The sequence below is a fragment of the Leptinotarsa decemlineata genome, unplaced genomic scaffold (assembly GCF_025532065.1).
Source record: "Leptinotarsa decemlineata unplaced genomic scaffold, Ldec_3_MD MMD2_tig00026336_RagTag_RagTag, whole genome shotgun sequence".
NCBI classification, from domain to species: Eukaryota; Metazoa; Arthropoda; class Insecta; order Coleoptera; family Chrysomelidae; genus Leptinotarsa; species Leptinotarsa decemlineata.
Window position 1 is genome coordinate 10940980 of NW_027412692.1, and position 26983 is coordinate 10967962.

At 34.8% G+C, this 26983-nt stretch overlaps 3 protein-coding genes across 5 annotated transcripts; 2 read left to right on the top strand and 1 right to left on the bottom strand.

Moving 5' to 3' along the window:
* The first annotated feature begins 783 nt into the window (after positions 1 to 783).
* On the top strand, positions 784 to 3751 carry LOC141485782 (THAP domain-containing protein 2-like). 2 transcript variants are annotated; one of them, XR_012467449.1, is made up of 3 exons: positions 784 to 944; positions 1451 to 1652; positions 1847 to 3751. XR_012467449.1 is itself a non-coding variant. In XM_074183266.1 (3 exons), the coding sequence occupies exons 1-3, from the start codon at positions 962 to 964 to the stop codon at positions 1943 to 1945; spliced, it is 372 nt and encodes a 123-aa protein (XP_074039367.1). In that variant the 5' UTR covers positions 784 to 961; the 3' UTR covers positions 1946 to 3751. The 2 variants fall into 2 exon arrangements, 1 of the variants encoding a protein (XP_074039367.1); XM_074183266.1 differs by having other exon boundaries at positions 784 to 1032.
* Positions 3752 to 6056: 2305 nt separating this feature from the next.
* mRpL19 (mitochondrial ribosomal protein L19) lies at positions 6057 to 7729 on the top strand. 2 transcript variants are annotated; one of them, XM_023169271.2, is made up of 6 exons: positions 6057 to 6217; positions 6272 to 6499; positions 6562 to 6695; positions 7127 to 7286; positions 7344 to 7521; positions 7577 to 7729. In XM_023169271.2, the coding sequence occupies exons 1-6, from the start codon at positions 6151 to 6153 to the stop codon at positions 7704 to 7706; spliced, it is 897 nt and encodes a 298-aa protein (XP_023025039.2). In that variant the 5' UTR covers positions 6057 to 6150; the 3' UTR covers positions 7707 to 7729. The 2 variants fall into 2 exon arrangements, with proteins under 2 accessions (XP_023025039.2, XP_074039451.1); XM_074183350.1 differs by having other exon boundaries at positions 7127 to 7521.
* A 1529-nt stretch (positions 7730 to 9258) lies between these two features.
* Positions 9259 to 25530, bottom strand: yem (yemanuclein). Its single transcript, XM_023169282.2, has 11 exons — positions 25261 to 25530; positions 23323 to 23442; positions 22116 to 22391; positions 21876 to 21938; positions 21630 to 21819; positions 18822 to 18998; positions 17205 to 17412; positions 16889 to 17128; positions 16750 to 16833; positions 10836 to 13329; positions 9259 to 9535 (listed from the first exon to the last, which is right to left on the bottom strand). Exons 1-10 carry the CDS (start codon positions 25426 to 25428, stop codon positions 10881 to 10883), a joined length of 3975 nt encoding a protein of 1324 aa, XP_023025050.2. The 5' UTR covers positions 25429 to 25530; the 3' UTR covers positions 9259 to 9535; positions 10836 to 10880.
* Positions 25531 to 26983: the final 1453 nt, after the last annotated feature.

Below are 26983 nucleotides of genomic sequence, written 5' to 3' on the forward strand. Positions count from 1 at the left end.
TTCACTAAGTGAATAAAAATTATTTTCCAATAAAAATATTATTAATTGTTTTTAAACTTTTTGTGATCAGGAATATCTTTAATTTTTCCTGGAAGGTGGTTGAAAGCCATTGCTCCGGCATATCTTGGCGATTTTTTGTATTCCGTAAGATTACATTTCCTAAGATGAATTTCATGGTTTTGTCTAGTGGAGTAATCGTAAACGATGTCAAATTTGAGTGGACGTAAGACAGTAATTTATAAAGATAGATACCAAATACCGTCAGAATTTTATTTTTAAAGAAGACTTCTCTACATGATTCGTTGTATTTTAAATCGAAGATTAATCTAACAAATCTTTTTTGGATAACAAAAACTCTTTCTACTTCCACTGATTGTCCCCAAACCGTTATCTTCATACACAGAGTTGAATATACGAGAGAATAATATAAGTGTAGCAAATACTTTTTATTGAAGTTATTTTTCAGAGTGGCAAATGCAAAAAACGTTTTACCGAGTTTTTTGCAGAGGAATTCGATATGTTTTTTGAAGTCAAGTTTGCTGTCTAGTTGTGTTCCTAAAAATTTTGTAAAAGGTGAGGTTGTCAAGGAAACCGAATCTATATTTAGATTCAAATCATTAGACCTACCCATCTTGCTAATGAATTCAACGCAAACTGCTTTAGACATATTGTTAATGAGATGATTTTTTGGCACCATGCTGTGAAGTTGTTAATTACATGAGTTAATTTTTCTTTCAGGAGGGATACGTTTTCAGCTATCACTATGATGCTTGTATCGTCGGCTTAGATTAGGTAAAAGAGGGGATACATAACGCCAACCTCTGCGTACGAATCGAGTTTGTGACCGATTTCCGAGTGGCCGCCATATTGTTGGTGCTAAACATTGATCTTGGTGCTTGTTCGATTTTGTGCAATTATTGAGTGTATTTTGAACTATTTTGTGGGTGAGTACTGTATAAACATGGTGAAGTGCTCATCTTACTGTTGTAGTAGTAATAGCGAGAAAAAGGAAACCGGTATATCACTTCACAGGTGAGAAAACATCAGTACATTTAGGAACAGTAGGCCAAACATGGATATTATGTGAAAACTATGTATGCAAATGTCTAGATTTTCAAGTATGTAACTCAGTGGTGGATAATCTACGGTTAAAGAAGATTTCAGTGCTTACTTTGTGAATTTTCATTCATAATTTTATGATAGACTTCAGATTCACCTTGAAAGTTCCATTTTTTTGCATAGGCGTGCATTTATAGCAGGGTCAGATCGAGTGAAAATTTGGAATATCTTGAAAATACATTTTTGATTGAAAAAAATGAATGACTACATTGTGGACCCTAGACAAATTAAATATTTCTTTTCTATTTCATTGAAAATGATCTGTGCAATACATTACTCATATTACAAGAAAATTTTATAGATTATTATTAAATACTATTTCATTTTTCAGATTTCCTAGAAATGAAGATAGACGGGCCATTTGGGTAGCTAATATGAAGATTTCAAACTGGTCCCCATCAAAAAACGATCGTATTTGCTTAAAACATTTTGAAACCTGTTATTTTTATAGAACTGAGGAAAAAACGAAATTGTTGAATGAAGCTGTACCCACTATTTTCCCAGAACGACCTACAAGTCTTCAGTCAATACAGGTATACTGCAAAAACAATTTGATAACCTTAATATTTCAAACCTTATTGATACTCTCTATTTAGAGGCCAGTCGACAATGTCTTTCAGCTAAATAGAGATTAAAAAATATGCATTTTTTGTTCAGCAGATTGAAAGTATTTAAGAGTACCTTACCATAAAGAGAGTTGTGTACTAAACAAATTTTTATTTTCCAGAAAAACAGGAAACGAATTAGACCCCAAACACCAGAACCTTATCCATCAACAAGTGCTCAACTGCAAAGAGATACACCCCGCAAAATTAAAAGATTTTGAAGATTGTGAAGGCACAGTACGTTTTATTAAATATATCAACACCGCTTTTGATATTTTAAACTCGAGAACTGTGCAAGCATCTTGCTGTAAAAAAGCTTTGTGCCCAAGCAAAATCGTTGAAGTTTTGGCTTTTGTTGCGAAATTCAATGAATATATTTGTGCTTTGAAATTTCCCAATAATGAAAAAATAATAAATTCACCTAGAAAAACTGGCTTTATTTTAGATCTCAAAAGTGCAGTGGATCTGTTTGATGACATAGTATGGCATAAAGAACTTTTGATTTATTTTCCTCTCTATAAAATGAGTCAAGACCATATAGAACTCTTTTTTTCTTCAATTCGTTCTAGAGGGGGTTGGAACAATAATCCAACCGCCCGTCAATTTATGGCTGCATATAAACGTCTCCTTATAAGAACGGAAGTGAGAAGTGGGGGCATAGGTAATTGTATACCTTTAGAACAAATTTCTATTCTATCGGTTTCAAGTACAACCAATAAAACTCCTGAAGAGCAAATAAATAGTTCAATACCAATTATAACGGAAGACAATTTATTAGAAACCGAAAAAGAAGCTCAATCACTAGAAACAATTTTTTCTGAACATAGTTATATCATGAACATCAATGTTTTATCTCATTGCTCAGAAGAAATTGTAACCTATATAGCTGGTTTTGTTACTAAACATTTGTCGATGAAAATGAAATGTGAATCATGTGTTACTGGCTTAATAGGTAACAAAGCGAATTTTCTTAATTCCCTTATTTCCCAAAAAACTGAAGGCGGATTAATATATCCCTCATCTGATGTTAAAATTTGCCAGATTAGTGAAAAACTTATAAGACACAACCACGAAGATTTGCCAAAAGGAAATAATGTTAAAAAATTAACCAATACTATATTGAGACAATGTCTTTCGGTTGATATGTTTCAATGTCTGAATAACCACATCTTAGACAATGAAGTCAATCATGTCTACTTTTTAATAAAATCAATTATTGAAAAATATTTGAATATAAGGATACACTTCATAATGAAAAAGCAGAGTGAAGCAAAAGATGCTATTTGAAACTATTTCACTAAAATGATTTTATTTAAAGGGCAGTAGGGCTATATTGTACAATTTTGGATGTATGTATGTATATAACAATATAATAAATATGTTTACTTATTACGAGTTTGATTGTTAATATTTTGAATTAATTTATAATGCTTTATGAAGTTACAATTTTTTTTATAGAAATATTCAAAGTTGAAACTTCAATATACCTCAGGTTATTCATAATAATTGGTATTAAGTGTGAATTAATCTGAAAGTGCAATAAATATAAGTCTTAAAATTCAATTAATGTGTCAAGTGAAATACAAACACTTTTTCTAGACCCTAACACCAAAACTGATGTTTTCACTTGACGCACGTTTCGCTAACAGTATTAATTTTCTTCTGAAGATGCTAGTTAGCGCAACGCGCGTCAAGTGCAAATATATCAGTTTTGGTGTTAGGGTAATTAATATCTAGAAGTAGTTTCAACTTTTACACCAAAGGTTCCAATCTCATCGTTTATAGGTGAAATACCTATAACAATACACCGGAAGTCTTTTATTTATTTATTACTTTTACTCAAGACTCCATATGATAAGGCGATAAAATAATTCAGTCCATACTGCTTTGATATATAGATTATGGAAGGATTATGTCTTGAACCCTTCTCATAGATACGCCACTGGCGTTTAGCGTTTGGTGCAGATTTGCCTCAGCATGCTGTTGGTTGTTACGAGTCCATATATCTTTCCTTGTCTAAGATCGTCGGCATACATGAATGGCTTACCATGTTCAATGAAACGGGGCAAGTCATTAACATAAAGAAGGAAAAGAAGAGGTCCCAGTATTCCTCCCTGCGGCGTACCGATTTCGGTCTGCTGTAGCTGCCGTATGTTCGGCTGTTCAGAAGCAAATACGGATTATAATAAAAAAACACTCAATTCGTTCATAATTACAACTTTTTGTCACGGAATGGGTCGAATCCACCCATGTCATTCATGACAGTACGTAAATAACATTCATTCGCTTACAGCTTGTAAAATCTAGGAAGAGACTTGAGAAATCTTTCTCTCTCTCTCTCTTCTCTCTCTTCTCTCTCACTCTCGTTGTCTTCTAATGAAAGCAGATTTAGTGGGCGGGACCATAATGGAATTCATAAAGCTCTTCCAGCATTTGACAAGCTGTATTTGATTAAATCTCAGGCATAAGGATCTTGTTTAAATTAAAAGGGTATATTTTTAGGACAGATTAATTTTATTTCGATACGGGCAGGGTGACCACCTACAGACATGTCTGGCATATATTTGTTCAATGTTCTTCAAGGAGAACACTTTTGCAGTGGTACTTGTAAAGAAGCAATAAGAATAATTCTTTATTAAGTTGAGAATAATCACCCGCGTACATGTATGTTTCAATGTTGTTGCATCTCAAAAGGACAGACTGGGTTAGACAAGCAGATCAATTCTTTTCATTCGTTAGCAACTCTCCGACACGCTTTTCGAACTTCGTTCGATTTTATACGTTTTATATTATTTATACAGTATATAAAAATATCAAATATTGCATATTATCCAGTTCCGAGCTATATTTGGAGTTGCAAGTCCCTTCAGCTCTCCGATAACTTATTTTCAGATGTATTGTAAAATTTGAACCAAACAGACAAGGAGCGAGGAAAAACGTGAAATAATTTGAATAAAAATAATATTCTACATTACTACAAAACACCAGTTTTGTTCCAGGAACATCTTCAGTTAAAAACATTCTTTTTAAATTGTACCATATGTTTATATGAGGATTAAGCAGTGTTTGTCCCTACCGAACTACTATGAAATGTGTTTTACTGTCGAGCAGTTTATATCTTTCATTCACTTGTTGAGCAGTATATGAGATGGCAAACGCTGACAAATCCACTCGTGACGGGAAAATTATGTATGCGCGGTAGTTCTAAAAAATGAATCTGTTCCGACAGGAGTACAGTACTGACTGATTCGTTCTTTTAACATTCTTCTGTGATGGCTGATGACACTGGCATAGCATCAAAATCACAAACTACCTAAGTGGTAGTTTGAAATTCGAGGATTATAACAACCGAATCCGTTATTTGCGTATGGGCCGTGTGTCGTTCAAGACTTTTCGTAATCCCGCTGAAAGATTACATTTTAATTTCGTGAAAAGATCATTATTATTATTATCAAATATTGGGAGAATTACGTGTAGCGAGTTTTGATTTACTGCCGAAAATAACTCAAGGGCGATATTAAAAAAATATGAAAATTTTGAAAGGGCTGCTGGCCGTTAAAAAATCTTAATGTTTAAACCTGTTTCAAATCTGTTTTCCGTTAACCAGCTGTCTCAACCCTACGAACGACATCCCTCAGAAGTCTAAACAGTGTCACCACTGACTTGTGGACTTTATCAACAAACAGTGAATCATGTGTACTAGTTGAAATGCCTAGATACCATATACACCAGTTACAATGGTGTAGTCATTTAGTTCATTTGGACCTCTTCCGGTGTAAAACATCGGAAGAGTTCCAAAAGTGTTTTTTGAATACCTACGTTAATATCTTTTCTCCACTTTTCTTCTTTTTATATATTTTTTTACAGAAAACTGCAGCACCACATCATCTGCAGATCTTGATTTGCCAATGTCCTCTCTTTCATAGAATAAAATATAAGGTGTCTCCAGAGGCTCCAATAAATTCAATATTTTCAGTGCCAAGTGCCTGGTTGATTTTTTGGGCTCTATTGGTAGCGTTTTTGTAAAAATCAAATTCGTAGACGAAACTCGCCCAAAAATCGTTCAATGACAGTAATAAGCTGAAAAGAGGCAAAAAATTTGAAAAAAATGAACAGCGTCAATGTATAGAGTAGAAAATTCTCTCTCGATCAATATATACCACGACACAAAAGAATGAATATTTATTTTCACATATCGTCAGTGGGCATACTTGTTCGAATTGTTCTTAGATAATTTGAATATTTATTTGATATATGGAGCTACGAAAACATATCACGTTAAAATATTTTCTCAGTTCTCCTTGAGTTTTGCCCTGCCACCTGGTGGCAATGGTCCACTCGAATTCTACAAAAAGTCCTAATAACCTAATTTGTTTTATGAAAGTCAAAATTAAAAAACCGAAAAAGTTGAATCAGTTAGTTCATCATGTACTCGATATTTTTTAGAAATTGTAATTTAAAGGTACCCTCGAAAGTACTCAAGGCTCATAAAGGTTAGTTAGAAATCCTTTCAATTATTATAAAACAGAACTTTCAATTAAATTTAGGGCTCCGAGAGTTCTCTGCTGTTGTGAACAATGTAAACTCTAATGGTTTCCAAACGAATAGAAACAATTCCAATAAACTACAACAAGAAATTTTAGAATATCGTCATATATATCCAGAGTTCCTACCAGATCCGGAAATCAAATATAGAAATGCACTACGAGAAAAATTGGAAAGAAGTGATATGATTGCTCGTAGGCATCAAATCCAAATACCAGAGTTTTATGTTGGTATGTGGATGGAGGTCAACTTCAATATAATTTCCAAAATGATACATTATTCAACTTTTCAGGGTCAATAATGGCCGTCGAATCCGCAGATCGGCATACTCCTGGTAAGAACCAGCGCTTTGTAGGAATATGCATACAAAGAGGTGCAAGCGGTCTCAGAGCTCATTTTACCTTGAGGAATGTTATTGATCACCAGGTATTTTCCATCTATCTGTATTCAAAACCTTATCTGTACATCTTTGCCAGTTATAGAAAATACTACACCAAGTGCCAAATAAGCTTTCTTCACTTTTAACATAGGAGTTTTCAATAAACCATGTTAGTGAAGTTATGAGGAAAATTTGAATTGCGATTCAATGCTGGAGTCGAGTATTTATTTTCCTATACTTTTACTATAGGCCAAAAATGAAGGCAGAAAACAAAAAAAAACACTTTCATGTGATCCAATCAGTACGTTTCATAAGTGAGCTTCCATTTCTAAGAGGCCACAATCACAATGTATATGTAAAAAAAGTCATTGCAATCGAAATCCTAAGTTGAAAGTTATGATGTTTGGAAAACTGGCAAAACTTTGGTTGTGCCAGGGTATTTTTCACCTTAACAGCAATAATAACTTTTGCATTTCAGGGCGTTGAAGTTATGTATTATATGTATGACCCAACCATTCATAAAATAGAAGTATTGAGGTTAGAAAAACGTTTAGATGATGAACTATTGTATCTGAGAGATGCTCTTCCAGAATACAGCACATTCGACCCAAACATGGAGTTGGAAATTCTTCCTGAAGGTGAAAATATACAAGGACATAGAAAAATTCAAATTTGTATGGATTTTATATTTTCAGGGAGTCCTGTACCTGTCAACCCAATAAAAGTTAAACTCAAACCGAAACCTTGGTTGGAGAGATGGGAACGAAAAAATCTGCAGGGTGTGCAAGATTTAGGATTACCTCAAAAATTCTACGATCGAGCTAAAGAGCTGGAAAAACCATGGGAGAAATATGATCTAATGAAAGAATATATGTAATTATCACCATGCAAATCTAAAATTTGTGTTGAATTGTTTTCTTTTTTCTAGGAGAACCATTCCTGCAGAGGAACAAACTGAGATATTCACAGAAGTTCAGTCAAATTTGGCGAGGTTGGAGGTTCATGGAAAGAAACTGAAAAGGAAGAGAGTATTTGTGAAACCAACCAAACTTGCTTAGTGTTATTAAAAAGGTTTAATGAGCATTTCGTTTCATTTATCTTTTGATGTGATGAAATCGGCTGATACTTGACGAAAATCCATAATAACACTACGGTAGCCGGCTGGGTTAGCGTGCGTGATTGGTTCTTATTTATTCAATCGATATGTGGAACAGTGGTTCACAAAACATATTTGAAAATAAAAAAAAATCCACCAAAAACTACTACTTTTGATTATATGAAAATTGAATTACAAGAAAGCCGCTTTTTTATTCGGTTTGTTTTGCACGACAAATATTCATTGTGGAATTGAAATAGAAAGCTTACACAACACAACTTGATATATGGAAGGGTATAGGTATATTTACAATACCATTTACAAGTAAAACTTACAATCTGGACTTTCATAAAGGTCATGTAAATACACAAATCTTCAATTTCAAAGATAAACTAGGCGATAGGTATCATCAGCAGTATTAGGCTGAACCACAAATGCATTGCCGATCAAATGTCCTTGAAAGACAAGCCTGAGTAAACCTATCTATCCCTACGAAAACACCATCTGAATGATTGAGAGATAACTCGATCTTCGGATATCACACATAAACTTGGCCCTTAGGCTTTCCTAGGGAGAGATTTTGACATCTTACTTATTCAGGCTCGTTCTCTGGGAATAGCTGAATCCAGTAATGCTTTTTTGAGCGCTATCCTTAAAAGACAAGCCTTAGTTTATGGGCACGAAAATCGCAACGGTCGAGCGATTTTCGTGCCGACGAGGAGAAGTATATCGCATGGGCACGAAACTTTGGTCGGTCAGTCGTGGTGGAGTAGTGTTGTGAGCAACATGTAACATCATAGTAACACAAGTTTACGTCGAAAAGAACTATTCTACTAATGAGAACGGATTTATTATTACTTAGAAATGGTGTTCGTTCAATAAATGAAGGAAGAAGTAATTTTGGCCAATTTTCTACCCTTTATTACGAGCTAAGATGAATATTTTTACTGTCCCATCATTATCATTTTCCTACTGTAATCGCGAGCGACCTAATCACACTAGTTTGTTCTTGTCGCTTCCGCGCCGTCGTCGCTCCGCTCCCGACCGTGCACCTATACTGTTAATGCAATGGTGGGACTCACTCAATCGACCAGTGGTTCAAGCGGCTAGGCCGGAAGGTCGATTTTCACTTCCTATCGTCCAATCCATGTTAGGAATCACACCTTGAAAGGTAAGACCTCGTTAGTTCTTAGCTCGCACAAATTTCAACTTAAGAAAGTTATCGTTCGTAGAGGGGCGACAGGTGGTTGAAGGAAAACAGATTTGCGTTGATACAGTGCTCAATGGTGTTGAATTATAAGTGCGTTGTGTTTGGGCTCTTATTTTCAAAAAGGTCCTGAAGACGGTTCGATATAAATCCAGGCTTTGATGTCTACCGCCAACGGAGAAATCGCTTCCCATCTCTATAGCTTTCACTGCAACAGGAAGCAATATCTAGAGAACTGTTCTGTTCCATAGTGTTAGCTGATCTCACGATATGAAACTCCGTGAAATGAATAGCAAAACATTTTATAAAGCTCTTTTAATAAAATCATTCTTACAGGAAAATTCACAATTTTTTTCGTTTGAAAAAATATATTCAAAAAGTACAACATATTTTCAATATACAAGGCGAAAATAAATACAAGGAATGACTAAAAAACTATTTTAAACAATTTTCAATGTACAAAACAAAAGAGTACTTACAAGGAAGGTATAAATTTTTCTTTTCTCCTAAAAATACTATATAATATTTTCTATTTACAAAGTAAAAAATAATGAAACTTCTGAAGTCCATGATAAAGTGATAAGCTGAAACAAAAAAATCAGCATCAAATATTGTTGATGTTAACGACTACTACAGTCTTACAATTGGTAAAATGTGTTATAGGTGCATGTTGAATTGTTATAATGTTGTATGAAAAAAATGTAAACCTGGTTATAATGAAAAGTTATTTACATAACAAGAATAACTCGGATGACAAATAGTTGAAAAATTTTATTTGGGTGTAAATATAGTATCATCGTGTATTTTAGTTAAGTTTTCTCATGTTTTCTATTTAATAAAATAAAGCGCTCTACATTCATTAATCGATGAACTTTCTCCAATCACAATCCGACTTGAACATTATCTATCGCAGGTAATAACATTAACAGGGGCAATACATAACTTGTGACTTCAACTTATCAGAATTTCAAATACATTTTCGTTAAAAAAAAAGCATTTTGTATGTCCGCATCTGTTGGAAAAGTTTGTTCATTTTCTTTGATTCACATTATAAGTTTGGAAATTAATATGCATGGGAGTAGGCAGATTCAGATATTTGCAGAGACCAGAGACAAGACCTGTTGAGTAGGCAGATTGAAACTCTGGCGTCAAGTTACAAAAACCCTTCATCTGTTTACAAAAAGAATTTGAAGCTTTAATAACTTTTACTTATTATATGCAAGGGCTTTCGATAGCAGGCTAGGCTATCATCTTCAAGGCTTTACTCAAACTGAACGTTTTATCTTCTTGTTTGTTCTTTTATACGGTTAGAACGCCTTAGTAGTATTTGTCCTTTCCTGTCATCCGGATATCTGTTTAAATTTGCCAGTATTTGGGTTACATCAGGTAATATCCTTTGTGTTGGAGTTTCTCTAGTTTCATTGTTTCTAGGAATGAGTATTGTGTAGTACATTGAATGTTAGGCCTTGTTGTGTTTTGATTTGTATTTGTTCCTCAGTAGGTGAATTATGACTTTTGAATTTATGGATATTTTACCATTATTATTGACTTGTTTATTGAGTTTGATATTTTCTGGTGGGGGAAAGTTATGTTTGTTTTGTATGACGTGTGTTGCGAGGTTTGATTTATATGTTATTGGGTTTATGTATGTAAAAACATATGTATAGAAATAAAAGGTCACTGGTCTCTGCGAGAGTCTCAATCTGCCAATCTTCGATACAGTAGTTGCTTGCAAGTGGGCAGATACATGCACACATATTCACGCACACAGAAATTATATAATATGTGGCTGGTGTGTTTATGTTCAGTTTATATATTAAGTTCGCCCACTGGCACTCAGTAAATTAATAAACAATAAAATATCTGAATATAAAGTTCTCTTACCTTTCATAAATCAAAATAAACAGAGGAAATTCCAAAATCGAGTTACTAACTGCACCTATTATAACTGGATTTTGAAGTGCTAGGATTGGCAGCCATTTGTTGCAAGGAATTGATAAACTGCTTCTGGAACTCGTCCTGGAACCCACCCGTCAAATCTCCCTTATTATTTGAGTCGCTCTTTTGTACAGAATTCGACTTGGACGAAGAAAAGTTTTTGTTGTACGCGATCACCGACACTGGCGAACTAGAAGAGTTATCATTTTTCACAGGAGAACAAGACAACTTCTGGAGAGCCTTTAAATTTTCCATCACCATCTGAATATCGTCACCCTCTGTTTTCACGGGGGTCGAATGGTAATCCATAACGTTATTCGCAGCTTTTGAAAAGTAATCCGAGGATCTCATTTCCGTAAATAAATCGGGAGTTCTCGGATCCGACAGTATTTTCCTTTTATCCGACACAATTCCTGGGCAGTGAGAAACTTTTGATATCACAGCATTATGATCTTCCCTTGGCAGCTTTCTAATATCTTCTATGGACTGGTAAGTATTCTTAACTATAACCCCGCTGTCATCCAACATTTTTGGCAAGTCCATCAGTCTGTGCTTTGGAGTGGACAAGTTGTCGCTTCGAACGTCGTTACTTCTGCTATGCTTTGATGAAGAAGGAGTGTCATGACGGGATGGAGGAGACTCTATTATTTGCCTTTCCGACTGCGTCTTCAAGATGTCACTTTGCCTGTAGTGTTCTTTCGATCTGTGATGTTTAGAGAAGTCCCCCGCGTGTGTTTTTGACGTTTCCGCATAAGGTTTGAACATTTCATAGCTTGAAAAATCCTTCGGTTTGTCTATAGGCTTGAACAAATCACCTTGTCTGAAATGCTTCGATAAGTCCGAAGGCATTTCATCATATGGCACTTTTCCACTGAGAGATGAGGCCTCTCCATGTGAAGTTAAGCTTTCTGTTTTTGGTGGTAGTCTTCCTATACTCGCCAGAAAATTTTCAACAGTCTGGTGATGATCGACTTGTCGGGACTTCTCCACATGTTGAGACTTCTCTAAATGGCGATGTTTTTCTGAATGATGTGATTTTTCCATGTGACGCGGTTTTTCCGAATGCACGGATTTTTCCATATGCCGGAGTTTTTCTGGATGATGGGATTTTTCCACATGGCGAGGTTTTTCGACATCAGATTTCTCTCCCCGTCTCGATTTATCCTCATAGTGATCATTTAATGGCTTTGGCTTGTCAACGCACGATTTGTCTGCCGTTCTTGCAGTTTCCAAAGGAGCCTTCTCCAAATGTCGCGTTTCTTCAAAACTCTGCCTCAAGTTTTTGGAGTACTGTAACTTTTCATAAGATGCTTTTTCTACATTTTGGGGCTTTTCTGTATATCTGTGCTTTTCTATTACATTTTGTTTTTCCGCTTGTGCTACAGTTCTTTCTTGTTCAGAATATTTTTCATCCTGAGTACGACAATGACTTGGACTAAGAACCGACTTTTCCGGATAAAAAACAGAATTATCTTTATGACTACCACGACTATCTGAATACAGACTAGAATTCTCGGGATGTACTACAGGTTTCTGAACATGAGCTTCGGGTATTTTTTCCGACGCATGCTTCTTTGTTTGACTTACATAATTTTCTACATAACTTGACATATTCTCCGGGTAAGAAGTTACTTTATCTACATTTGACGACACTGTGTCTGAATGCGGAATATATTTTTTCGTGAACCCCATATACTTATTAGTCTGAGGTTCACTTTCTACAGCTTTCCCAGGAGTCCTATCAGCAAATGAAAACGAAGAATGTTCTTGCGCCAGAACATTTTTTTCAGTATACGGCTTGAAAACCTCGCTCTGACCCGATTTTTTAGACAAGTCACCCTCTGAAACATATGGTTTGAACATATCATTATATTTTGAGCTCTTCGAAAGGTCCGAAGGTTTGTCTATTTCCGGAGAAATACTCTTCGAATTTTGTGGGCTTGATTTCGGATATTTCTCTGCATAAGGCTTGAACACCTCGATTTCATTGAGTCTTTTCAAGGGTTCCGTCTTAGTAGAGAATGAAACATTAGTACCTTGATCACCTACGGGTTTATCACTTTCTTTAAATACTCCGCTGCCAGAAGAAGAAACATTCTGGATATTTGTCAAAGGATACAGTTGCACATCACTCCCAAGTTTACTAACTGAACTGTTCAAAACTTTCGTCGACGTTGTCGAACTGCTGTTACTGATGGAATGTTTCGACTTGTTAGAGTTAGAATTCGAAGATGCTGACTTGGAGTCTATTAATTTGGAACTTTCGCTCATGCTATTGTAGACTTTTTTGAGGTTATTCAAGTACATCCAACCGTCTGGCCAGAGAGGCAGAATGACAGCCCTTAGATATTCAACAGCTTGTTCTTCAAGCTTATCTTTCTGTTTGCCTTCTAAAATCAGGCAGCGTTTCTTGATGCTCAGGATATCCTTGATGAGTCGTCTGAAAAAAAAAAAAATCATTTTAACTTGTAGATTACTTCAGTGAATCGAAACAGGAAATAAGATTCCTCTTGGCTGGGATTAAATCAAATACGTGAATGAATGACATTACGATGACATAAGCAGATCAAGGTTATTCCGTGACATTAAAAATCGTAATTCATGAATGAACTGTGTGTATTTTCTATAATGTTATCCAATTTGGTACTGAAGAGCCTTGTGGCAAGTATCTTAAGGCGAAATATCGATGTATACCAGTGAGGATGACAGTGTTCCATGTAAGTGCAATTTATTACCATTCATTTAAAGTAGAACTCATGTGAGTAATATCTGATTTTTATTCCACAACGCATGTTTGAAATACAAACTGAGTAGGGAAAAGCATCTTCTGTATGATTCAGTGTTCATATAGAAGTATTTGTTTCGAAAGAATTTTTTTTTTTCGTGTAATTCAATGTTTATATGGAAGTAGCTGTTTCAGGAGGACTTTCTTTCGGTTTGTGTCTGAAAGTTACTTCTTTGCATGATCTGCACATCCATGTATAGAGTTACTTATTTTAAAATTGATTACTTCCTTCCTTTCCTTGGAAGATTCCCTCATCCTTGTTTTTTGTATTAAGATGGAGTAGTAGAAAGCCAAAAACTTTCTTTCCCAAAAATTAATCACTCCTAAAAATATAACGGCTTCAATTCATATAGGAAAGATGAGTCAAACAAATCAATATAGCTGCTATTCTTATTTGCTAACGTAAGCATTTTAGTGATGGTTTCATTTAGGCCATAACTAGTACAATGGTAAGGAACTTTAAAAAACTCCAACACTCTGGTTCTTCTTGAATTTACATTGAAGTTAATCAATTGTGTTACAAATGGACAGTTCATATCACCATTTATAACTTTATGAAGAAGTCTTAGATTATTTTCAGCTCGGCGGTGCTCCAAAGTAGATAAATTCAAAAGAAGCAGAATGTCTGAGTACTCATAGTCGGACCTTAGATAACCGAGCCTAAATGCACATGATCTTAGAAATTTGTTTTGTACTTTATCAATCATAGATATATCTTTCTGATATAGAGGACTCCATATAACGCAATTATTTTCCAAGACCCAGCGTACCAAGGAACAGTACAATATTTTAAAGGTATTTATAGAAAATTTATCTGTAGATCGTTGAACAAATCCCAATAATTTGAGTGATTTAGATGTAATGTGATCATTATGTCCTTTAAAGGTTATTTTGCTATCAAACATCACTCACAAGTCCCGAACGCTGTTAGTCAACGTTAGATTAATGTTTTTGATTTTATATGGATATACAATAGGTTTCATAGCTCTTGAAAATGTTATTTGATAACATTTATTCATATTTAAATGAAGCATATTTTCATCGCACCAACGAGATAAGTTATTTAAATCTATCTGTAACAGTTCTGCACCACAAAAGTTATCTACAACCCTGTAAAGTTCGAGATCATCTGCAAACATTGAATAATAGCTGTGGCATATGACATCCGACACATCATTTACAAAAATAATGAAGAGTATTGGACCTATATGCGATCCTTGAGGGACACCAGACGTTACAGGAATTTGTGATGATACGGAACCAGCATATTCAACATACTGAATTCTATTACCCAAATAACTCTTTATCCATTTTGACATGTCACCATTAATGCCTAATGCTAGGAGCTTAGCCACGAGAAGATCATGATTTACCCTGTCAAAGGCTTTAGAGAAATAAATATAGTCAATTTGGTGTTTTTCCTCTAGGTTATTCAAAAGAAAATGTTGATAAAGCAATAAAGTCGGAGTGGTTGATCTACCAGATATAAAGCCATGTTGGTGTTCATTTATTATGTTTTTTGTATCAAATGGCAGTTTTTTAGTTATCAAACAATCCAGCAACTTGGGAATTTCCGATTGCTTGCTCACTGGACGACAGTTTTTAATATTTTCTTTATCACCAGATTGGAGTTAGAAAACTTTGATTCCAGAATTAAGGGAAGATTCCCATAGATAAAGAAAGATTAAATAATGTTTGTAAGGGTTTTGCTAGAGTGAATATGCAGTTTTTTTCAAAATTGCAAAGGAATTCCTTTGGGACCAGCTGAGAGTTTTCCTGGGGTTATCATGAGTTGATTTATTATTTTTGCTGTTTCAATTTAGTAGTTGGAAACATGTAAACTCTCTATGCATTTGTATTGCGGAATTTGAAAAACCTTTTCGTCAGAATAGGTAGTAGAAAAATAATTTGGGAAAAGATTAAAAATACCATTGTTACTATTGCAAGTGATATTCTCCAAATACATGGTTGAAAAGCATATTCGATTTTTTTGTCATGATATTTCTTCTGAATCCATGCCAGAAGTTCATTGGTGAAATTTGATTCCATAAAATTTTCTAACCTAGAATACGAACATATCAAAAACTTGCCAGGGAGGATTAACAATGACCAAGCATAAGAATAAAAGCAAATGATTCTTGTCCTTTTTCTCAGTCATTTTCCAACACAGCTAGTTTTTCGCTCAATACACTTGATAAGATGCTTTTCCATTTCTTCTACCCTTTCTGAAAAGTAATATTATGCGGAACTTTCAAAAAGGATCAAGTTTCAGACATGAACTCATTGACTGTTGTAACACAGCGTGTTTCGAAGTATATTGTCAGTATACAAATATATATCATGTGATACTATGACTTTGTAGGTACATGTGATAGATACCTAACGGATAAACAACAACTAACCAAGCTAATGCCGCTGAAGTAAAACCATCAAGCACCTGTGCAACGTCTTCCATTTGGAATATTTGTCGTGAGTAACTTCCTACATACAAAAAGCAGAAATTAATTTCACTTGGTAGGGACGACCACCGATAGACCGGTTTCGGAGTACTTGCTCCTCATCAGTACCGGGCAGGCCATTCCAAACGGAGTGAACCATCTAAGTATCCCGAACTGACAAAATTCATTCCAACTAGCCATAAGCTTTATCTGCAGTTGATTCAGCAGGATGTCCACTGCAAAGTCCGGAAACCACTCCACAAACACATACTCCGGGGTGGGAGTCAGAATAATAAATATATTCCGGAGAGGTGCATATGACATGTCCAAGTTCGGGTGAAAAAACACCTTATCCCTTGCTTCTCATATGAACCTATGACTTTGTAGGTACGTGTGGCAGATACCCGACGGAAAAACAACAACTAACCCAGCTAATGCCGCGCAGCTAATGTATTCCAAATGGAAGACGTTGCACATGTGCCTGATGAGTTTGATTCAGCTTTTTGCATGTGTGTGTGTCTTGGAAAAATTATTTTCATTATTATCATAGGTCGGATGTCCAAACCTAAAAATTCAACTACGTATTAATAAATAACTCCGGGCAGATTCTACGGAATAAATTAAAACTCATACTTACTTCGCTTCATCAGTCCACTGGAACTTTCTTCTCGGCATTTTCAGAGCTTTATTGTCTTCGTTATTGCCAGACTCTTTCGAAAATCTACAAAACACACGCTCAGTACCAAAATTAATTTATAATTATAGCAAATACGTACTTCTTCTGCAACACTTTCTGACTCTCGTGTTCATAATTTGTCAATAATGAAGGCATCATGCGGTCGATTGTATCTTTCAGCTTGACTGTCAATATTTTCAGTCGTTTTTCTTCATCTTCAAGAACAAGGTTTTTGGCACGTTTGATGAGAGTCTCTTTTCTACACACTACATAACTCGACAGGTGCTCGTAAACTCTGAGCCTGGATGATTTACCAAGTACTTTACATTTCCTCTCCAAACTGAAAACAATTAATAATAATAATAATATTTATTTACTAGTAGCAACATTATGAATCGATGTGGATAAAAACTTACCTGAGTAGGAGCAAGTTGACTTCATCAGTGTAAAACGCCTTCTTTCCCTCTCCCTTGTAGTTTATAGCAGCATTTCTGATCTTCTCCACAATGTCCATGATATCAGCAGGTAAATTTTCCGGCAACTTAGCTGCTTCTCGTTTCTCAATCTTGTTCAGTTCTTGACTAGATTCTGTCTCCATGGGCTGTGGTTGGGAGATTTCAAGTACTGAAAAGAGCAAGTAATTAGAAAGATGAATAGTAGGAAAGCGATATGGTGCCTCTTCGAAGATGAAAAGCTAGACTTTGCTTTCTCTGCTGAATGAAAAATCACTTTCTGTCTTTGCCTTCCTCTACAGCTTTCACACTGATCACATTCTTGTTCATCTTTGGTGACAGGTTCGAATTTACTTCGATTCAAATGAAAATTAATAAATTTTTCGAGTGTAGAAGACAGAGAATCAAATAATAGGAAAACCTTTCAAATTAAGCATAAAGTTATTAAAAATTTAATTCTACTACACTTGAATGAATGAAGTACATTATTTGCCTTTAATTTAATTTAAGCATATTTGTCATGCACCATGATCTGCCAACCTTCTTAGACATCGCAGATGTATTTATGTACGCAGATGACTCAACTTTTTTAATCAGAAGCAGGAATTTAGAGATCTATAGAATGTCAAGTGAGACACTGTCACGAGGTGAAGCTTACGTCAACGCAAATATTTTATCTTTGAATAAAAACAAAACTAAAGAAATAACTTTCTCAAAAAATACAGCAAATGATTCATCAGTCAAAATACTAGGATTTCACATAGATTCCAGAAGTCAATTTTTATTTAGAAATATCAGAGAAATAGTATCAGTTGAAGTGCTGAAAACTGTATATTACGGTATGGTTCACTGCCATTTGATGTATGGGATTTTATTATGGGGCACAAGCTCAGCGTGACACCAGTTATTAATAAATGAAAAAAAATTGTTAGAACTATGGCTAAGGTTGGACCAAGGGAACATGCCAAACCATTGTTCATCAAAATGCAAATTTTAACACTTCCATGTATATACATCACAGAAGCCATTTTGTGGATACACAAAAATGCGAATACTACTGGGAGTGAAATTCACAAGTGCAATACCCGCAATAAATAATTGTATAGACTACCTCGAGTGATCTACACTAAAACAATAAAGCAGACTGACTATCTACCAATTAAACTATATAACCTTATACCGGTGGATTGGAAGACATTCACTACAAAAAAGTTGAAACACTACGTAAAACAATCACTTCTTGTAAATCCACTTTATAGTATTGAAGATGTTTTTTTTGCATATATGGACTTAATATTTAGTACTGTCTACTTAACGTACTACCTTACATAAAGCCTAGTTTCTAGGATTATCTCATTTTTACAGCTTTACAAATTTTATTTACATAGCTTTACCAATTTTATATACATTTTTATATCTACACCTCAGTCTTGACGTACCTACACAATTATGTTGTGAATTTATCACATAAACATTTTTGTAATTTTTAAAGGTCAATAAATATCTTATCTTATCTATTCACGGGTCAATGTGATACCTAATCAAATGACGAATTTGATATTTCTATTGGTTTGCACTTACCGTTTTTACTTATATTTGGTGAGGACTTCGTTTCTACAGCAACAATCTGTTTATCTTGATTCTCTGCACAATTTTCCTCTTGAACAACTTGCTTGAGGACAGATTCTATGGCATCTGTCACACTGCTAATACTCATCGGTACCTTGTTTTCCTTCAAAGAATCTTTTTCCATATTTTCTAGAATAAAATGAAACGTCATTATGAAATGAACTGTACAATTTTTTTGAGACAGATATTGCTGAATGAGACCTTGATTTCATTGCGATGAATAGCCTGATTGGGTCTGAACAAACGAATCAAGATATTGTTCTGAAATTGTTGACATTGGTACATGATTCTACATTTTTGCATGCTTCGGAAATTTATCTGCTTTTCATCAATTATATAGTGCTGTCGATTCCTCAGTCATATATATTTCCGTTCTCGAAGTCGCACGTTGAAAAGTAAGACCTCGTTAAACATTATCTCGCACAAGTTTCGACTTCTGAGGGTTATTGTTCGCAAGGAGGCGACAACTGGTTAACAAAAAAATGGATTTTTAATTTGGTTGATTATTCACCAAGAAAATTTCGTGTGGAACTCAAATCATAACTTCTAAAATCAAATAATAATTATAATAATAAGATGTCAAGGTCGGGAAAATTTTAATGTAAAAGGGTATCATTTTCAGGACTTCTAGATAAAAATGACTGTATTGTTGCATTACTCGTCGTCAGAAGAGTGCTAGCATAATTTTTTATGGAAAGGGGGACATTGTGGTGTCTCATTTGAAAGGTATCTCAATTTTCAATCCAATACTTTTTCATTTATGTAAGTCGGATTACCCGTTCTCGTTTAAAGAACCTGCAATCAATAGATAAATATCATGATTTCGAATACAAATGTATTCAAAATGTTTACCATGCGCTCCCTCACAAACACGAAGCTGTTCGGGGAAGAAATTCAGAGGGTAATTTCGTTGCAGTCCTTCTTTTTCTATCCAAGAGTTCCGAAAATGAACTGCAGTTGTGTATGGTATACTTTAGATGTCATGAATCCCCTCAAAAACATCTAGAGGCGTCACATCAGGTGATCTAGTGGGGTCTTCTAAAGGATCATGGCTGCTTGTCTATTGGTTTGGATAATTGATAAACCCAAATGAGTTTTCAACTGATGTTATATTTCAGCATGTTAAGTCTGGCTTGGAAGTGGCTAGATGATAATTATCCAAACACATGTGCTTCCTCATAATGATCTGCTAGATCACCTGATAATGACGCTTTTAGATTAATTTTGAGGACTCATGAAATGTAAAGTATACGTTACAAAACCCTAGTTCTTCAAAGTAGGTTACACAACCGTAGTCCTTTCCAAAGCTCATAAGTAGAATGGGGAATGCTCCTCAATTTGGGTTATTACAGCAAATGCAAGTTTGAACAAAATAGAGTTGAGTTTAAGTCATGACTTTTTCAAATTCACTTCGAAAAGTACTCAAATTGATATTTCAAATGTTGGGTTTTAATTTTTGAAGGGATTTGTTTCTAGTTCACATATTGGCAACAGCGCCTGTATCAAGTTGAAATAATTTATACGTACCTAGATATTCTACTTTAAAGAAGGAAAAGTATCTTTATAAATCAACAATTAGGGCAAAATATAAATTATAGTTCAATACCACCTCCACAAGCCACACAACAACAGTTGTTTTGTTATTTATTTATATAGAGGAAGATAGGTTAGGTGCACAAAATGTCATATGTCATAGAATGTCTCGGAACTCGGAAAATAAGTAAACGGAACAGCACGCCTCTGAAATATGTCATCTTTGTTTGTCTCATACAGATAACAGATTCATTGTCCTTTATTAGCTATAACCAATGTTGCCAAATGGTGAAATAGAAACGAATCTCTTTAAATAATATAATGTTTCTTGAGAATAAAGCATCACTATCAGTAAATGCTGAATGCATTATTTCATTCCTCTTTTTTAAGTGTTTAAATAATTTTTTAAAGAAAAAGGTTGAAATAAGTTTAAAATGCGTTGTTTTAGAGCTAGAGCTCTTTTATGAAAACTACTTGATTTTCGTCAGGAGGAACATTACCCCAGGAACATTTCACAATGTGAAAAACTAATTGGCTTAAAAACTTCGTTATTGTCAGGAAGTGAATGATGAACATTTCAAAAATATTCAGTAAACTGAGAGTGAATTTAGAATTTTTTTTTTTTTCGAATAATGATACTTTGTTTGTTTGCAGATCCTCAAAGGGAATATAAAAGTGCTGATTACTCAGGATCGTCTGACTCGATTTCCAAACATAAAAACGCGCCGAATAAATAATTGAAATACATATCAAACGAGGTATTAAAAGACCCCCTTACGTTCGAAACAAAAGTTGGTAGCGCCATCTCGGTGACACGGGAAGCAATGACATTGTTTTTCTTATCAAAAACTACTAAAAATGATACCACGGAATCAAAAAGTGATAAAAAAAATATTCCTGATGTATCAGAATCAGTATTGAAAAACTATTTGAACTATTCACAATACAATATTTGTTTTGTTTGTTTTTGTATTAATTAGACCAATTCTGAAATAGCTCCTTTTGAAGTTATATATTTATATATGAATATTTGTTACATAAATAATTCCCTGTATAAACCATAATAGGTTCTTGAGAGTAAATACATGTTTGAGAAGGCTGAAAAAATATTTTTTTTTCAAAAATGTTGTTTTCAAAAAATTTTGTCGATTGCTAAAAACAGAATCCAGCCACTCATTAAATCAATGATGAGGAGGATAATCAAACAAAATCAATAATGAATGCTACCTTCAATTTCTTTCAATTCTTCAGGAACAGTCATATTGAGATCTTCACGCTTTTCTCGCAACAGATCCTTGACAGTCTTTTTAAGAGGGTCTATAGGTCGCCTCTTCTTCACTTGGATCTTATTAGCACTGAACAGTTTTTTCTTGATTGCCTGTTGCATTGTATTTTTGGGTGCTTGAAGTTTCACTTTCTGAGGAAAAATAAACATGTGTCTAAAAGTTTTAGGTATTTCATGAATCTACATACCTTTTCTGTATGAGTTGTAGTGCCGGTTTCACTGTCACTTTCACCAGAAGTTTCCAGTATTCTCTAAAATTAAAAAAACAATCATTGCATACAAAGTTTTTGTAGGAAAAACTGGGAATTACGACGGGAGATGTCATACAAACTGAATATTATTACTTCAAATGATCATATTTAATCTAAAGGAAACTCAAACTGATTGAATTTCATGTACGGAGAAAAATAGTTAGTACTTTCACATACCTTTCGATTTGTTTTCGGTTGATTTCCCTCTTCATCCTCTGAAGATGAAGATGACGAAGAAATTTGAGAACTTGCTTCGTCGTCAGTCTTGAATTCGAGGGCGCCACAATTGATGTAGAAACCCCCATGGAGAGTTGTTACATTTTGAGGAATAATCTCGTCATAACCGTCTGTATTGTCGATGAAAGAATCCGATTCATCATAGCCCATGCCGATATCGGCATAATCATCTTTCCTGCCTTTCCGTTTCTTCTTGCCATCAGTCATTCCGGTGCCCTGCACAATATTAACAGAATTGAATAGGAATCACAATCACAGTAACATTACATCTAAGAGCATGCCACGGTAATCAAAATTAAAGAAAATAGTGTCAGGTTCAATTGATTGAATCAATATAGGAACTTGAAGACAAGTATTTGTATGAGTCGAAATATTAAGTGGTCTGAAAAAAATTGTGCCTTATTCTTCTGGCAGGCTCGCTTCGTAGAAATATATGTTTTCCCAAATGTTCTTCAATAGAGTATGGTTCCAGATCCACTATAATATTGAATATAAACCTCTTGAAGACTTTCACATTAACTTCGAGCTTGACTGTCGTTGGCATTTTACTGAAAAATCTAATACAGTGCAACCTCTTCAATCCGAACAGACGTTGATCTGAACATTCCGTATTTCATGAAGTGATGGCAGTAGTTGTTTGAAAAACATCACTGTATCAGAAAGTACACAATCTATCAAGTATATGTTTGAAGTTTGAAGACGCTGCGTTGTTTAGTATTTGTTTGGCAGCTGATCATCAGTTTACTTCAATGCATTTAAGATCTCTTTCCCTTTCTCAGCTATGAGATTTAATAAGGTAGCAATCTTAATTTTATCTCTCTTATCATCTTTTCCACTTGCAAGAGGTAGATTTGAACCTTTTGAAATTCTCTGCGATGTTTTCCTTAAATGACAAGGGAGACGAAAGTTTTACACCCATCTTAATCTGCTTTTTTTTCTTTGTTGCATAAAGCGTTTAATTATTGACCTATTTGATTTCTACACAATTGCACCATATTTTATAGTGGTTTGATAAAGAAACGTCGCTTATCAATTACTCAGTTACTTTTAATAAATCTGAACACAACTACCTGAATACATACAGAGGTTCCAAAACAATTCACGAGACACATTCAATTTCAATTAGCAACAGATGTCGGTTACTCACATATTTTGCTTCCATTTCGAGTGCAATTCTTCTGACGTCATCATCGGTCTCTCCAAATGGGTCCAAGCCATTTTCCACATTTTCAACATTATTGGAGTCCTTGCCCTGTCTCGACTTTTTCTGAAAATGGTATAATAAGAATAAATAAAAAACTCATGTGCATTTTGATTAAATAACAAAAGTCCTCGCAAAAATCTGAATTCATGAAAAAGCAACTGTATGTGGCTGTGTTATTAATAAAATTGAATCAATTCACTGAATTCCTATTGTGGATATGATTTTGTTTGTTTTGTGGAACTGCGGGACAATACAGTTATTACTATTACTACTGATGAATACTCTATCGCTAATTCAATCGTTCAATTTAAAATCTCTATAACAAGAATACGTTTATGAACGATTCAGAGTAGGATCATCGTTCTTCGCATATATTTATTAACGTAACTTTTCCATCTCAGTGAATCCTCTAGCCCAGCGCAAATCCCCGCCCATGGCGGCAGAGCATGCCTCGCCTGCTAACCTCCATTCACTACCGCTTCACGTTTCTGCTTTCCTGATACTTGCGCGCCCAAATGCAATCCCAACAATGAAAAAAATAAACAAGTAAATAAGAAAAAATAATTAATTGTTGAATCGGAAAACTGTTCTGAAAAGATCACAATTATTGTTAGACGAATATTTTGTAATTTTCGGCCGTTTTGCCAAAAAGTACCCAGTATACAAAACTCGCCTTTATCCCACCAGCACCGTGCTGCTCAGATTCGCGTTACAGTCACTTTGTTGATTCAACAAACACGAGTTCCGCTTTAAACAAATTAGCTTCAACATAAAAATCTTACCTACTATTGCAGGCGTATTTCAAAATTAGTGTTTAATTCAGTTAGTCACTGCCGGTTAAATAGAAATTAATGAAATGTTGAATACTTTTCTAATCATAATTAATTATTCATCTGCCTTCAGCTCTTCAGAATTATCCCTGCAGGAAAACCAAATGTTGAAATATTTTATGACATGATTATCGAGAGCACATTAAAAAAACTGAGATCGCCTAGAAGTTTAACACGTTGTGTGAATTATTTATTTTTAATGCTGTTTTGATTCCATAAACCAGGCATAATTTAAGCTGCAAAACCCACCTCTTATGTTCACTAGTATATGTGCTATATGATTAATGTTAATATCTAGGAGAATGCAATCTAATAATCACAAACTTATAATATTTAAGTATCAAGTACTAAGTGAATTCAGCACCCAAGTTTATGTTTTGTATATACTTTTTAGAAGTTTGCGATCCCTTCCTCTGCACAATTATCGCTATGAAAAGCTTGGCAACGTTGCGGAAAAATGGTTTATTGTAAAATACAGAGCCAACTGATAAACTATTCTTAAATTTCCCCACGTTAACAAAATTTGATCGAAAAACAAGAATCCAAGAGAAGTCATCTAATTGTAGGACTTGCATCGGTTGCGTCACAGAGGAGTAGGGATTGCAAACATTGCAGTGCATTGCATTTCTAGGTTCAGACACGAATAAAAGGACATATAAACGTGATCGATTTCACAGAAAAGCCCTGGGAGGTAGTTTCTAGGCAAAACCAGAGAAAATGATCAGTTTGGAGGGATATATGAGTACCCCAAAACAATACATATCTGGTCAGTGTTTGAGAGTACTGTAAGACGAAAATGTGATTTTTTTTAGCTAAATCTAACTTAAATATGGCGACGTAAATGCTAGCCACCTAATTAAAGTGGATTTTGAGACTTTCAAGTAACAAAAAGCATTGAAATTGTACAAGAGGCCGTGACTTCCTCAAGAATTTTTATCTTGACAGCTGTTTCCAAATTCACTCTCTAGGTCGGGCAGACTCAAATGTCAATTATTTCGAACTCCCGTTTTATCAGAAATACAATTCGTAACCATTTTCTCTCATAAGTTACCTCTATAGCTTCTACTTGGTCCTTATAGTTATATTCAGGGCAGTTGTCCTCATTAGATTCGGGTAAAATCACAGATATCCTTAGTGTTTTGCACTGATTTTTGGTTGATTTATCACTCACTTTCTGCGTCTGAAAAGTAGTTAATGCCACGCGTTTTATTTCTGACATATTTCATTACAAATTTCTATTAAAACAACACAACCCGGTTTCGCTCCAACATGTTTAAAATGCACTAAACTCAAACAAGCACTCCACTGTGTAATTCAGAACTTGGCGCAGATATTTGCGCATTGCATGGTTCACGCCGAATATGCAGGAAATGCCGTTTGCGGTTGAAGCACGAGATAAAAGTGAACTGAAGTGTAGCTATTCACCAACAGAGAACACCACTTACTCGGGGAGATTTTTCCCTGTAAATATTTGAAGAAAGGGTTCATTTTTATTAATTGCAGGAAAATATAATTTTATTCTATCATAACTTGTCGCCAACTTATCAAGTAGAAACCGCAAAATACTGTAATTATAATATTGCTGATCAATTTGGTAGCCCAATTAAAGAATACAAAGTTCATAGAAGCTCAAGTGGCATTTTCGTGTTACATGGTGTTACGTAAAATTTTTAGTACTTAACATGACCGCCAGGGGACGATGGTAGTACGATGTCTGTAAATATAATTGGATAGCTAGGCTAGCACCTTTGCATAAAGAGTCTATATACAAAGCTAGCACTGCAGTCGGCCAGATCATATCAAAGTCGGGATGTACGCCAAAATTGGATTGAATTAAAAAGCCGACTGGTTTGGCAGATACTGCTACCCAGTTCTGTTGGTAATCACATTGAATACTGACATCGTACTGCTTTCGCCCTCTGGTGGTCACGGCAAATGCTACACCAGTACAGAAATGCTGTTAGCATCATCATAAGGTGAGTAAAATTACTGTACGATCGTAATAATACAACTATACAACTGAGTGTGATTTTTTCAAAACCTATTTTTTTTTTCAAATAGCATCGTATAATGATACTGAAACACATGCATACCTACACAAATATAAGATTTTTATTTTTCTGATCAATAGAACTACAATTACAACTGCTGAAGTAGGCGATACATATGATAAAAATCGATTTCCAGACAAGCATTAAATGATTCTGTCTGAGACATCTAACGGAAAAATTTGAAAGTAGCTGAATTTGAAAGGAAGCGAAAATTAATCCGCATTGACTTGCTCAAAAAATACGTTTCATCTTTGTATATGTCTGTATACAAAGATTTTATCATTATCAAGGTATTCAAAAGCCTATAGAAAAGAATAAATACGATTTTAGTGTATCATAAAATTTATAGTACTTACCCTGACCACCAGAGAGAGATAGCAGTACGATATTGGTATTTAATGTGGTTACCAACAGAATTGGGTAGCAGTCGCTGACAACCTTTCAATTTAATTCAATTTTGGATTCAAACTTCCATATTATGATCCGGCCGATTGGTTGTTAGCGACTGCTACCCAGTAATTCTGTTGGTAACCACATCAAATAAGGGCATCGTAATGCTATCGCTATCTGGTGGTCAGGGTTAGGTACTATAACGAGCTTCTATCATTGTCTACTAAACAATTTCTATGGGCTTTGTCTTTGCATATAGACTACCTTTTTTGTTTCAAACGTAGATGTCACTGAAAGCCAGAAATCTGATAGTTCGTCCTCTCATGAATACAT